At 44.8% G+C, this 14,841-nt stretch overlaps 1 protein-coding gene across 4 annotated transcripts in view; it reads right to left on the reverse strand.

Annotated features, from left to right (window-relative positions):
* SLC23A1 (solute carrier family 23 member 1) overlaps positions 1-14,841 on the reverse strand; it is an 894,224-nt gene that overhangs the window by 64,262 nt on the left and 815,121 nt on the right. For all 4 annotated transcript variants that reach the window (XM_063928249.1, XM_063928250.1, XM_063928251.1 and 1 more), the window contains exon 13: positions 1,983-2,078. In XM_063928249.1, coding sequence (XP_063784319.1) covers positions 1,983-2,078 — 96 coding nt within the window. The remainder of the gene's footprint in view (positions 1-1,982; positions 2,079-14,841) is intronic.

Consider the following 14,841-nt stretch of genomic DNA (forward strand, 5'->3'; position numbering starts at 1 on the left):
TTCAATCCATCACATTTTTTAATTTTTAGTATTAATTGAATTCAGCGCTGCTATTATTGGTTTTCTTTTTGTGTATGCTTAGGTATCAGGATTGACTAATCCTGTTATATAGCAGCAGCATTAGAACAACAGCCCATATTGCGCCCGAGCACCGTTCTTGGTATTTTCCATCAAGTGCATGATTTTGCAGTACAAAATCTAATAATTATTAATTATTGTCACTGTGCAAGAAGTAAGCTATGGTAATAAGAAAACAGAAAAATACTACTGCAACCATATCAACAATAAGTTTAATCACCAACTGTTTTGATTTATGCTGACCAGTCCCGATTTCATTTGTAAAAAGGAATGTTGTCTGGCTAGAAGGGGTGTATCTACCCTTTGCCAGGATAGCATTCGCCAGGGGTGCTGGCCTAGGGAAGTCACCATCCGGCGGTGCCACCCGCGGACGGAGTAGAATCACAATTTAGGCGACTGTGAGAGTTCCCGACTTGGATACCCCAGTTCAACCTCCCGAGTGACAGCTCCGTGGGCCAGTCAATAGCCGCTCATCCTACCCTACCTCTCAGCTGGCATTAATGATGGAAGCAACAGCCAATCAGCCGCCACCAAATCCAGTCACCTCACTTTTTGATGACTGATGGCAGTGCAGACCAATCAGCAACTGGCACCGCTGACAGAGGCTCTGTCAGAGGTGCCAGCTGCTGATCGGTTTTCACTACCATCAGTCATCACCAGGGCCACCAGTATAACCATCAGTATAAGGAGCAATGCCAAGGCCACTATCTCCTGCCTTCAGCTCGCTGCCCCCCAGCACGTGATACCAGTGTGGGGCAGCCGGCGCATGTTTTGCACTGCAGCAGCTTGGAGAAATGCTTTCCTCCCATGGCCACCAGGACACGGTGTGGCTGCAGGAATGGAGCAGGGGTCTCCAGGCTATAAATGTGACAGGTGAGCACTTCCTGCCCTCCTCCAGCAGGTGCCTTCTCATTCCAGGCTCCGCGCATGGTGGACAGGGGGAGGAAACAGTAGCCATGGGCAGGAGGCTGAGACTCGGCTACTTGGTGCTGGCTCCATGCGTTCACTCATGTGCAACCTCTACTCTGCTCAGTGAGCCTGCATCTGCAGAGCATCACATCACAGGGGGGCTACCCCTGATATGGGGTCTGCATATCATTATGTCATAGGGATGGGGCTGCACCTGATGTGGGGCCTGCAGAGCATCAAATCATAGGGAAAGTGCTGCTTGTGATGGGGGGAGAGGGCTGCCCATGATATGGGGTCTGTAGAGCATCACATCAGAGGGGGACTTCACCTGATATGGGTCTGCAGTGCATATGCTTGTGTTTAAGGGGTATTACTTATTACTGTGTGGTAATATGGGGTACTACTGTGTGACATGACATGATTAAGGGGACTACTGTGTGACATGACGGGATCTACTATCTGGTGTTATGTGAATAAGAGGCACTACTGTGTGGTGTCATTTTAATTGGCACTGAGTCCATGCCCCTTTATTTTTTGTTTTTATGGGGGGGGGGGAATCCCCTGTCCTTTACTTTGTCAGGGGCACTTGTACCCCTGATATGGGGTCTGCAGAGCATCACATCAGAGGGGGACTTCACCTGACATGGGGTCTGCAGTGCAGATGCTTGTGTTTAAGGGGTATTAGTGTGGTAATAAGGGGTACTACTGTGTGACATGACAGGATCTACTGTCTGGTGTTATGTGAATAAGGGGCACTAGTGCGTGGCGACATTTTAATTGGCACTGAGTCCATGCCCCTTTATTTTATGTTTTTATGGGGGGGAATTGCCTGTCCTTTACTTTGTCATGGGCACTTGGACCCTAGATACATCTCTGCTGGCTAGATGGACTAGTGAACAGGGCCGTAAATAGTCCCAAAGTATGACTGTTGGGAAACAAGGATAAGTATAATTCATTTTTAACATCGAATATTTGCATTCTGTAAAGCTACATACCTGGAATGGTATTGTCCAAAAAAAATGCTATACAGCCTCCCACAAACATTTCAGTAGTTAGAAGCACAGTCAATATTTGATCCAATTCTAGCAAACCTGGAAAATAATTTAAATAGTAATACATATTAAAAACAGGTCTACAATTATTTGTGGATCTTGTATGCACAATACATTTACTACCTGAATTATAGATGAGCACAAGACAATTTGTAGCATTTACAAATGTGTTTTACCACACTGCACATGTCACAAATGGGATACATACGATATCTCGGCTGATGGTATGCAAGCTGTCACTATACCGACAGCGGCATCCTATCTGGTGGAATCCCAGTAGTGAGGCAGTGAATTCCCTTGCGGGCTCACTGTGCTCACCATGCATTGGGCTCGGTAGCTCACTGCGCTTGCCACAGGTTCTATTCCCACTTGATTGGTGGTGTGGATCCACTAACCGAGTGTGAATTCTGGCCCGGTGTCAGGATACCGGCTGTTAGGTTTATCGGTGGGTGTCGGGATTCCGGCTTCGGTCACCTGAACACTGAAATCCTGACAGCCGGTACACTGACTGCATCCTGTTCCAAATATTTGACCATATTGTGAGCATAACAGATAACATTTGCACTTGTGAGCTATTGTGTCTGGAGAGGAAGACTAAAGGGCCCTACATATATAAAGATCCGCTGCCGAGCTGCCCGACGGCGGATACGGCCGACGGGCGACCCGGCGGCGGGGGAGCAGTGATGGGGGAGTGAAGTTTCTTCACTCCCCCATCACCCGGCTCCATTTAAGTGCAGGCCAATATGGACGAGATCGTCCATATTAGCCTGCATGTACAGCCGACAGGGCACCAGCGATGAACGAGCACGGGGCTACGCATAGTTCATCGCTGGTGACTCCACACTCAAGGATATGAACGTTATCTCGTCAATAATGAACGAGATCGTTCATATCTTTGAGGAATATTGGCCAATGTGTAGGGCCTATAGGAATTTGATTGTGCGAGTTCAGTACAGTAAGAGTTTGTCACATATCTAGAAAAACCTCTCAAAAGGCAGATCTTTTCTGAAGAACTGGATGTAAATATAATAGTGTACGAGTTTGCCCGAGGTCCAAATTTTTGGATCAGAATTTTTTAAAATGGCAATAATTTACAAGGCAAAACCAGGTTGCTTTTGCCTTGCAAATAATTGCTGCTTTAAAATACGGCCATTCTCTGAAATCCCGGATCTTCCGCAAGCTCGGACCTTATTACATATACCCTCTTGTGCTTTTGCTGATTTAGTATAAGTATGAATCAATGCCCTCTTTAATAAAGAGTAAAGAAATACAGACCACCAAAACTACTTTATTTAACAGGATAATCTTCTTTGTTGATAAAGTCCTATGAAAATTTTCTCTGCAGTCATAGAACAATTGCAAATAATAATAATAATAATAATAACAATAATAAAATAAAAAAATAATAAAAACATTAATAGACCATAATTTTATGGAGTTGTAGCACAAATATAGAGATGTGCGGCCTCGGATCTTAGATATCCGAGCCTACCCGAACTTCCCCGATCCGAGGTGTGGCTCAGGGTTTCCTGCCTTGCTTGGATTCCAAAAGGAGGCAAAACATCAACATCCCGGCATGGATTCTTATAGGTTTTGGATTGTACATAAGTGAATAAGGGGGTCATTCTGACCCGATCACACACTGCAGTTTATCGCAGCACACCGATCGGGTCAGAACTGCGCCGGCGCATGCCAGATGGATTAAGGCCGTTGCTGAGCTACGATCGCCTCTGCCTGATTGATTCAGTAACCATGGGTGATGATGCTCCACTGACAGTTGGCTCTATGAAGAAATTATTGGTGACATTTAAAGCGGAAATCTCCCAGTTCAAGTTCAAGCTTGTTCAAGTCGGCTTTACTGATTTGCCAACAATCCATTGATGTCGTGAACCAGTGTACGGATCACCTAGAGAATAAACTAGAAGAGGTTGTTAAGTCCCACAATGATCTAATCATGCTCCATGAGGAGCTTCAGACGGAAGTTACGGCGCTCCAAAGTAAAGTCGGTGATCTTGAAGATAGATCTTGCAGGTACAATATCAAGGTTAGGGGTATCCCGCAGTCAGTGCCTATTTTCGAGCTGAAGGACTTTGGTGGTCATTCTGAGTTGTTTGTTAGCTGCTTTTGTTCGCTGCGCAGCGATCAGGCAAAAACCCGGCACTTCTGCGCATGCGTATGCGGCGCAATGCGCACGCGCGTCATACTATTACAACGAACGATGTAGTTTCACACAAGGTTTAGCGAAGCTTTTCAGTTGCACTGCTGGCCGCAGAGTGATTGACAGGAAGAGGGTGTTTCTGGGTGTCAACTGACTGATTTCAGGGAGTATTCGAAAAAAATGCAGTCGTGCCAGGAAAAACGCAGGCGTGGCTGGCCGAACGCAGGGTGTGTTCGTGACGTGAAAACAGGAACTGAACAGTCTGAAGTGATCGCAAGCGTTGAGTAGGTCTGAAGCTACTCTGAAACTGCACAAAATTATTTTGTAGCCGCTGTGCGATCCTTTCGTTCGCACTTCTGCTAAGCTAAAATACACTCCCAGTGGGAGGCGGCATAGCGTTTGTACGGCTGCTAAAAACTGCTAGCGAGCGAACAACTCGGAATGACCACCCTTGTTACTGATCTCTTTATGAAGCTTCTTCCCACAATTACAACTACAGATTTCCTTCTAAAGCAAGGAATACCCCGACAGCCGAGCCTAGAGATACCCTGATGAGGTTTCATGATTACCATGTGAAGGAACTGGTACTTCGTGTGGCCAAACCTATGGATACTATTGAAGCTATCTTGAGAGACTTACAAATATTTGGAGACTTATCAGCCTCTACTCTTGCTGCTCGTAGATTTTTTTACCCTGTCATCAGTGCCCTTTGACAGGCAGACCTTCCCTATAGCTGGAGATTTCCCACCAAATTGTTTATTAGGTGTAATGGATCTACAAGTGTCGTCACCTCTATGTGGCTGGCACCCTACTTCTTGTGTCTTGGAACCTGGAGGACATGGTTGCTAGGGGTCAAAGTGACTCTAAAATCTCCCAAGACTGGTCGAAAGTGAGCCACACTTTCTAAATGTGATGTACTATACATTGCCTTCTTACCAACCTTTTGTATTTACCTTTTATACCATTGGCTGATTGTATTGGTTAGGGTTTGTTTGCCTTATCCAGAGCAGCAGGATGCTTGGTTTAGTGGCCGGGCAACTCTTCCAGCAGAACAGGCAATAGTCGCTCAGCGAATTCATACTTCTAAATGTGTTTCTCTTTGATTCTTTTTATTTTTTAGGGGCTCAAGGTCGACTTATGTGATATGTTTATTTCATAAACATCGTATTTTTCCATTTTCTCACTGTAATCCCTCGGTTCCCACTGTCTACAATTCTCTAATTCTCTTCCTTCTGTAAGGTATATTCCGTTATGGAGTGATAGCGGTAGAAAATAAACCCATGTACCCCAATGCGCTGCCTAGCTATGTGGCCTAATGTAGCACCCTTTGTGGTACGCTGTCTGCTCTTTTCTCTTTATTCGCTTTTCCTTTTCTTCCTCTTCACTCTTCTTTTTCTTTTTCCTCCTGTTACTATGTGTTGGTTTTCGTCAAGGTACAGGTACTTTGACTGTCTCCTATCGTTCCACATGCTACGTGTTTCTTTACTATATTCACCTGGTACATAACATAAGATATGATCCCTACTGGTTCATGTGGTTATTACACTTTGCTAAGTATAGGCCCTGGTTCTATACATCAATGTTGTATTGGAACTTTAAGGTCTGCTATATTTCTCAACTTGTAGTTCCTAATTATGTATGGTTAATGTTATATCTTTAAACGTTAAAGGACTTAATTCTGAGAATAAATATAAATTAGCATTGCGTCATTTTCGCAAAACATAAAGCCCACATTGTTGCCTTGCAAGAGACACACTTCTTGGCCCCCTCTCCCCTGCAATTCACTGATAATAGATTCCAGCAGTGTCATACAGTATGTCCAATGGCCCTAAGAAAAAAGCAGGAGTGGCCATTTTGTTTTCGTGTCATTGCAAGTTTGTGTTTATAGACCCAGATTACTGACTCTGAGGGCTGATATTTAATTCTTGTAGGTAACTTGGAGGACAAATCTGTTACAATTGCAGTAGTTTACACCACCCAAATTCTAAACAAATACCATTCATTAGGAAATTCTGTGAGACCCTCCGAGCTTGCCTCTCTGGCTCTCTAATGATTTTGGGAGATTTTAATTTAGTGCTAGATCCATTTCTGGATAAATCCTCGGCGCACTGCCCTTTGAAATTAACTCCTCCCAGAGACTGTTCTCAGGACTTTAGATGTATTTTACATGAATACAATTTCTATGATGTGTGGAGAGCCTGAAATCCGAATTGTAGAGACTATACCTTCTACTCGCCTGTGCATAGAACTTATTCCAGAATTGATATGCCTTTTTCCGATAAGTGGACTCTCCAACAGATTAAAAAGGCTACCATCCTGCCAGTTCCCTGGCCAACCATTCAGCTATATTTATCAAGTGGGACCTGGACTCGACTAAACTTCCCCCTATACCCTGGTGCCTCGGCGAGTACCTTTTGACTGATGCTGAGACTAAAGTCCCAGGTGAAACATCCCTTTTGTGCTCTAAAGGCAGTAATCAGGGGGCTCTATAATCCAGACCGTGACTCGACACCATAGAGCATTGAACATTCATGAAAAAGATATTGAAACGCAGCTGGCTGACCTGAAATGTAAAGTTAAATCTTTACCCACTAATAGGTCACGTTACAGAGAGCATCATAAAACCAGGGAGGAATGGAATGTTTTGACCCTTAAAGAGGTTTATAAAAACCTTTTTTAAATTAAAATAACAATTTTACACTCAGGTCGATAGAGCAGGCAGACTTTTAGCCCGAAAGCTGAGAGGGAAATTGGTGAAAGATCGCATCAAGAAAGTTATAAATTTGAAAGACATTAAAGTATCTGATCCATTAGCGATAACTAATGTGTTTGATGACTACTATTCCTCCCTATATAACCTCTGTGATCACACTATGACTCCCCAGCCAATTGTTGAAGTGATAGAGGCCTTTCTAAAAGAACATAAACTCCCCTCTTTAGATTTATTGTCTATTCAGCTTCTAAAATGCCCATGGACTGTGGACAAAGTAAGCCGGTAGGCTGCTAAAGCTCCTGGTCCAGACAGATACACAAATTTATTTTATAAATGTTTTAAGGATATCTTGGTAACAATACTGGTCCTTATTTTTAATGAGGCTTTGTCTAGCGTATTTTTTCCCCCACAAATGCTGGAGCTAGGATTGCCCCTTCCCCAAATCGGGTGAAAATACTACTGTACTGTCTAATTATCGGGCAATTACTCTATTGAACTCTGGGGTGGTCTTCAGGTTGCCGAATGTCGGGATCCCGGTGCACAGTATACCGGCACCGGAATCCCAACACCCAGCATACCGACAGATATTCTCCCTCGTGGGGGTCCACGACCCCCCTGGAGGGAGAATAAATAGCATGGTGCGCATAGCGCGCCACCATGCCCGCAAGGGGATCATTTGCGCTTGCCACGCTGTCAGTATGGTGACGGTCGGGCTCCCGGCACCGGTATGCTACTACACCCGAACTCTGATGTGAAAATCTATGCTAAACTCATAGCGAATAGGCTCAACCCATTACTTTCATCACTTATTCACCAAGATCAAGTGGGTTTTGTTCAGGGTAGACATTCCCCTGATAACACCAGGGGAATAATTCATATTTTAGATGCTTTCTCCCCATCATCAGATCCCCTTTTGTTGCTTTCACTAGATGCAGAGAAGGCCTTTGACAGGCTTCGTTGGGGTTACTTGCAAGCCGTTCTTCATAAATTCGGTATCGAGGGATTAGCTTTATCTTCTATCACAGCCCTCTACTCCAGTTCATCTGCTAGGGGTTTTGTTAATGGTCTGCTTTCCGTTACTTTTCGGATTACTAACGGTACTCACTCATCAGGGCAGCCCTCTATCCCCTCTAGTGTTTGTCTTAGTGATAGAACCTTTAGCAGCATCAATTAGTGCTAACCCTACTGTCCATGGCCCGGTTCTATTAAGACAACTGTATAAGGTTTGTTTATTTTCAGATGACGTCCTTCTCTCTTTAACTAACCGAGTTACTTCTCTTCACAGTTTGCAAGACTATTCCTCTGTTTCGTTTTATAAACTGAATAGCTCCAAAACAGAAGCTCTTCAAATTAATTTTCCTGCTGACATGCTCGCCATGTTGAAAGCCGAATATGATTATGCCTGGCAGGATGGGAGCCTAAAGTATCTGGGAATTCAGAACCCTCAAAGTCTTGGATCTCATATCTTTCAGCAACCCCCCAAATGCTACACAAATTTTCAATTATGATAAATGATTGCACTCTATTCAGTATATCGTGGCTAGACCATATTAGTGCTTTGAAAATGGTTCTGCTTCCCAAATTATTCGCTTTATTAAGGACTATTCCTATTCTATTGCCTAACTCTTTGTTGATCAAATTTAACTCAGCTCTTATTAAGTACGTTTGGAAAGGCAAGTGTCATGATCCTGACTGTATTTCTCATATTCTGTGGCTTACCTCAGCATATCCTGTAATCTGCATCTGTTCAGCTCAGCATGAAAACTGCAAATCTGTGTTGCTTACCCTTGATTAGCTATCTGAGTAGGAATTCCTCTGAGTAATCGGTAATCAGCTGTGTACAGCATTGATTCTTCTCTGTGTTCAGCCCCCTGGAGTTTAGGCCTAAAAGTCAGCATCCTTGGTGCATTTTTAGAACTTCAGGCTTCAGTGTTTTTCCAGCCTGCTAGGCCTCACTCCACATCATAGCCTAACCAGGAGTACTGATGTGACAGGGTCTGATCACGTGACCATGAGCTATCCAATACTGTGTAAGCCTGAGACTCCGTGGATCACCTGATTCTATTCACCAATCACCAAAGATCAGGAAGTATAAGCTGAGGGACCTGTGTTTCAGAAGCTGCCAGTTCCTCGAGTCACACAGCTCAGTTTGAACTTAGTAGCTAAGCTCCTTAAGAGGTAACACTATTACCTTAGTTCCTGTAAAACTCTGCTCATTGCTACCCAGCCCGGATTACAGTTATGTTACCAGTTATATCCAGAACCAGCCCGGATTACAGTTGCATTTCCAGTAATATCCGGTACCCGGCCCGATTCCCAGTGTGGTTCCCAGTCTCACCAGTAACCAGCCTGGTTCTCAGTCCTGTCGGTAACCAGCCCAGTTCCAGTCTCACCGGTAACCAGTCTGGTCCAACGTCTTCAGCTCTCCTTCCAGATCTGCATAACTCCAGAGAACCTATTTCATAGTAACTTTGGGTACACAAACACCTACTCCTGTGACAGTATATCCAGTTCATTCTCACCAATACATTCCGTTGTAAATGGCCCTTAACTCCAGAACGTTTATGTGTAGACAAACTTCCTGGCTTGACCATTTTCTCTGGAAGGTTTCTCCCTGTATGACTACTCCCCAGCCTCGGAGACTTGCATCCGTGGTTACTAAGATCCAGTCCTGGATCCCGAACCTGCGTCCCTCTAGGAGGTTAGAGCTGTGCAGCCACCACAGGAGAGAGATTCTGGTCTTGGAGGATAGGACTATTTTCCGGTGCATGTGCAGATGGGATCCGGATCACTTGTCCAACAGATCCCACTGAAACACTCTGGCATGGAACCTGCCATACTGAATGGCCTCGTAGGCCGCCACCATCTTCCCCAGCAACCGAGTGCATTGATGAAGTGACACTCTCGCTGGTTTCAGAATTTGTTTTACCAAACTCTGAATTTCCAAAGCCTTCTCCTCTGGAAGAAAAACTCTCTGTAATTCTGTGTCCAGAACCATTCCCAAAAACAACAGCCACTTTGTCGGATTCAACTGTGATTTCGGAAGGTTTAGGAGCCAACTATGTTGTTGCAGCACTGTCAGGGAGAGCGCAATGTCCTGCTCCAGCTTGTCTTTGGATCTCGCCTTTATCAGGAGATCCTCAAGGTACGGGATAATCGCGACTCCTTACTTGTGATGGAGGACCATCATTTCCGCCATTACCTTGGTGAAAATCCTCGGAGCCGTGGACAGACCAAACGGCAACGTCTGAAATTGGTAATGACAAACCTGAGTAGCATACCTCAGGTAAGCCTGATGCAGAGGATATATGGGGATAAGTAAGTAGGCATCCTTTATGTCGACTGACACCATGAAATCCCCTTCCTCAAGACAGGAGATCACTGCGCGGAAAGATTCCATCTTGAATTTGAATTTTTTCAGGTAAAAATTTAGGGATTTTAGGTTCAGAATTGGTCTGACCGAGCCGTCCGGCTTCGGGACCACAAACAGGCTTGAGTAAAAGCCTTCTCCCTGTTGTGCCAGGGAACCCTGACAATAACTTGATTTAGACACAACTTTTGTATTACATCGCATACTACCTCCCTGTTTGGAAGAGAAGCTGGTAAGGCTGATTTGAAAAAACTTTCAACATCTTGAAGCTCCAGTTTGTACCACTGGGACACTATTTCTACAATCCGCGGGTCTAGGGCCGAATGAGCCCAGAACTGACTGAAGAGCTTGAGACGTGCCCCCACCGGTGCAGCCTCCCGCAGAGGAGCACCAGCGTCATGCGGTGGATTTGGCAGAAGCCGGGGAGGACTTCTGCTCCTGAGAACCGGCCACGGCCGGAGATCTTTTACCTTTTCCTCTTCCTCTATTAGCAAGGAAGGAATAACCGCTGCCTTTTTTGTATTTATTCGGCCGAAAGGACTGCATCTGCAAGTGGTGTGCTTTCTTTTTTTGTGGAGGAACATAAGGCAAAAATGACGACTTACCCGCGGTAGCCGTAGATACCAGTTCAGCGAGACCTTCACCAAACAATACACCACCTTTATACGGTAGAGACTCCATAGCTTTCTTGGAGTCAGCATCAGCATTCCATTGATGAATCCACAATGCCCTCCAAGCTGAGACTGCCATGGCATTGGCCCTTGATCCCAAGAGGCCAATATCTCTCGCCGCTTCCTTTAGGTAGGCTGCAGCGTCCCTGATATAACCCAGCGTTAAAAAGATGGTATCCCTGTCCAGGGTATCTATATCAGATGACAAGTTATCTGCCCATTTTTCGATAGCACTACTCACCCACGCAGATGCAATAGCTGGTCTGAGTAGTGTACCTGTGGTGACATAAATGGATTTCAGCGTATTTTTCTGCCTACGATCCGTGGCAGGATCCTTAAGGGCTGCCGTGTCAGGAGACGGTAACGTCACCTTTTTAGACAAACGTGACAGTGCCTTGTCTACAACGGGAGGTGACTCCCACTTTTCTCTATCCCCAGAGGGGAATGGACACGCCATTTGAATCCTTTTGGGAATCAGAAACTTTCTGTCAGGATTTTCCCACATTTTTTCAAAAAGGGCATTCAGTTCATGAGAGGGAGTAAACGTTACCTCAGGTTTCTTTCCCTTAAACATACAGACCCTAGTATCAGGAACAGCAGGGTCCTCAGTGATGTGTAAATCGTCTTTTATTGCCATAATCATGTACTGAATGCTCTTTGCCAATTTTGGGTCTAATCTGGCATCACTATAGTCGAGACTGGAGTCAGAGTCTGTGTCGGTATCTGTGTCTGCTAACTGCGCAAACGAACGTTTATGTGACCCCGAGGGGGTCTGTACCTGTGACAACACATCCTCCACAGATTTTTTCCATACCTGGTTCTGAGACTCAGATTTATGTAATCTCTTATTAATAAGAGCCACATTAGCATTCAAAGCGTTCAACACATTTACCCAGTCAGAAGTCGGCGGTGCCGACAGGGTCACTCCCACAGCCGTTTCTACTCCCAACACAGTCTCCTCCTGAGAAGAGCACTCTGCCTCAGACATGCCGACACACCTGTACCGACACCCACAGACACACTGGGCCAAAAGGGGGACAGACCCACAGTAAAGCCTGTCAGAGAAACACAGAGGGACTTTGCCAGCTCACAACCCAGCGCCTGTCCCGGTTCTGCAAGCCATAAATATAATGCCTCAGACCCTGCAGCGCTTTAAAACACTTAACATTGCACCAAATATGCTGTGCCCCCCCCCCCCGTTTTGCACTGTTACTTGTAATATCAGTGGTGAGGAAGGACCAGCGTCTCTGCATGCTCTGGAGAGAAAATGGCGCTGATGTGAGCTGTGAGGGCTAAGCCCCGCCCCCTACATGGCGCGCTTCAGCCCGCTCTTCTTTTAAATAAATTATGCCGGCGGGGGTATGAATTTAGTGCCTGGGCACTTAATTTGTAGTCTGCCAGCCAAAACAGAGGTTTATAATGCTACCCAGGGGGCCTCCCCCCCGTGCCCTGCTCCCTACCGTGCCGCTGTGTATGTGAGCATGGCACGCAGCGCGATCGCTGTGCGGTACCTCAGAAGCCGTCACTGAAGTCTTCTTTTCTTCTTCTACTCACCTGTCTTCTGACTTCTGGCTCTGCAAGGGGGGTGACGGCGGGCTCTGGGAGTGAACCCCTAGGCGTACCTAGTGTTCCAAACCCTCAGGAGCTAATGGTGTCCTATAACCAAGAAGCAGAGCCTTTAAACTCCCTAGAAGTAGGTCTGACTTCTCTCCCCAAATTCCCACGATGCAGGGAGACCATTGCCAGCAACATCCCTGAAAATAAAAAACCTAACATAAAGTCTTTTCCGAGAAACTCAGTAGAGCTCCTCAGTTGTGCATCCAGTCTGCCTGGGCACAGATTCTAAACTGGAGTCTGGAGGAGGGGCATAGAGGGAGGAGCCAGATCACACCCCTTCAAAGTCTTAAAGTGCCCATGTCTCCTGCGGATCCCGTCTATACCCCATGGTTCTTGAAGTGTCCCCAGCATCCTCTAGGACGTATGAGAAAATAACTTGTATCTGCTTCAATAATTGTTAACAATCTTTCTGAGGCATTACCAAGAATGTTACTGTCATGCTCGTCTCAATACAATCTACCATACAGTTATCTATGTATTTACGTTCATGGCAGACTGCCAGGAGACCTGATGTTTTTGTAGTACAGATTAATAAAACATATTCATTCAGTGTCAGATGTCAGATTACACGTTTTACATCTGTAATAATTTCTAAGGTGTGTTGATTTTGATTTCTCTGTCTCTCACTTATACCCCTTTCACATCGCATCATAAACCCAGTATATTGCCGAGTTTTACCCATGTCAACCTGGGTTGAGCTGCAGTGTGAAAGCGCCATCGTGAATTTAACGGGTACAACAACCCGGTATTTCAACCCATGTTAAAAGAAGGTGTCATGATTGGACGCCATTCTGACGCCAGAATGTGCATAATTGCAAATAATATTGTATTGATCAATCTCTGCAAATGCCCTGTGTGTGCTTATGTATAAATCCTGTGTGAAAAGGTCATAGGAGACTTCGGCCTGATGTGCCACTGCTCCCATGCTGATCTTAAAGGGGGAGGTGTCATGGTCCAGGCTATTTCAAGTAGGAATAGGCCTGTTAATAGGTAGTGTGATATCAATATAGATGATACCAGGATATCCAAGTGACATATCAATGGATGTGATGCCAATGCATCTGGGTTATATTGAAATGGGCATGATTTAAATTTGTATTATTTCAATTGATGTATCAATGTACCATTGTATTATACCAGTCAAGTGTCTTTGCATGTTAAATGGTAGACACTTAATTGATCTGCTTGTATAGAGCTGTTTACAGTACAGAGGTGTCAGATACCCTTTGATGCAGGGACCCAAAGATAGTTGGGAGAATGCATTTGTAAGTTGTAAGAGAGTAGGATGTGTACACAGACATAAAAGATGAGAAGAACCATAAAGGTGCTAAGCCCTTCCTTACTGGTTTGCAAAGGATATTTATCCAGGCCTTATTTCTGCAGTTGTAAACACTAGCTCAGAGCTTCAAACAAGCAATTAAAAGATAAGGCAATTTGGCCTGCTAATATTTCTAAGAGACCTCACAGTATAAGTTATAACAGTGTCCTAGTATGATTGATAAATCTGATTGCCCAGCTTCAAAAGGAAGGGGAAGAGTAATTAGCCAGCCCCTGTGTATATGACCAAGAGAACCCATGTCACAGTTGTGTTTACACAAGAGCTATGGCCAGAGCTTCAAAGGAGAAGATAATGCCATTTACTCCTGAGCGAGTGGCTGGGAAGCCCAGTATGAGCTGCCACTCAATACCTTCTCTGGCTTTGGAAGGGTTGAAAAACAAACTCTCCAGGGGGAGGGGAGCTGAACGGGCAACCTGAGTTTTAAATAGGAGAAACACAGGCTGCAAAGTGTGCATTATCAAAGAGGCGAGTCAGGAGAAGCATCCTGGCTCTGTAATGTCCCCAATATCTGAAGAGGCTTCACTTCATCCCATCGTTCCATTCTGCAGGTGCAAGGATCTGTGGGTTTATCTCCCTATTTTTATTTTCTTGAAATTGTCTTTTCTGATGTAACTTTGACTTTTTATCACTATATTCTTGTAACTTTCTTTTTTCTGTAACATAAGCTTTGCAGTGTTTTACTTAAATTAAATTAAATAATCAATTTTAAGCTTTGGTTTTCTGTTATGTATCCAACCCAACTCTCTGAATGAGGCGTTACCAAAATATTAATAATTCTGGGTACAGGCAAAAGTCATAAGTTTGCCTTAGGTCATTCCTAAACATTTGTACTTTGGCTGGTGGCAGTGACTGTGTTGAAATTATCGCACACGCTCAGGTATCCAGTAACGGTGTCACATGGCAGGGATTCACAGATTGGCGTATCTGGGGAATC

The sequence above is a fragment of the Pseudophryne corroboree genome, chromosome 6 (genome assembly GCF_028390025.1).
Source record: "Pseudophryne corroboree isolate aPseCor3 chromosome 6, aPseCor3.hap2, whole genome shotgun sequence".
NCBI classification, from domain to species: Eukaryota; Metazoa; Chordata; class Amphibia; order Anura; family Myobatrachidae; genus Pseudophryne; species Pseudophryne corroboree.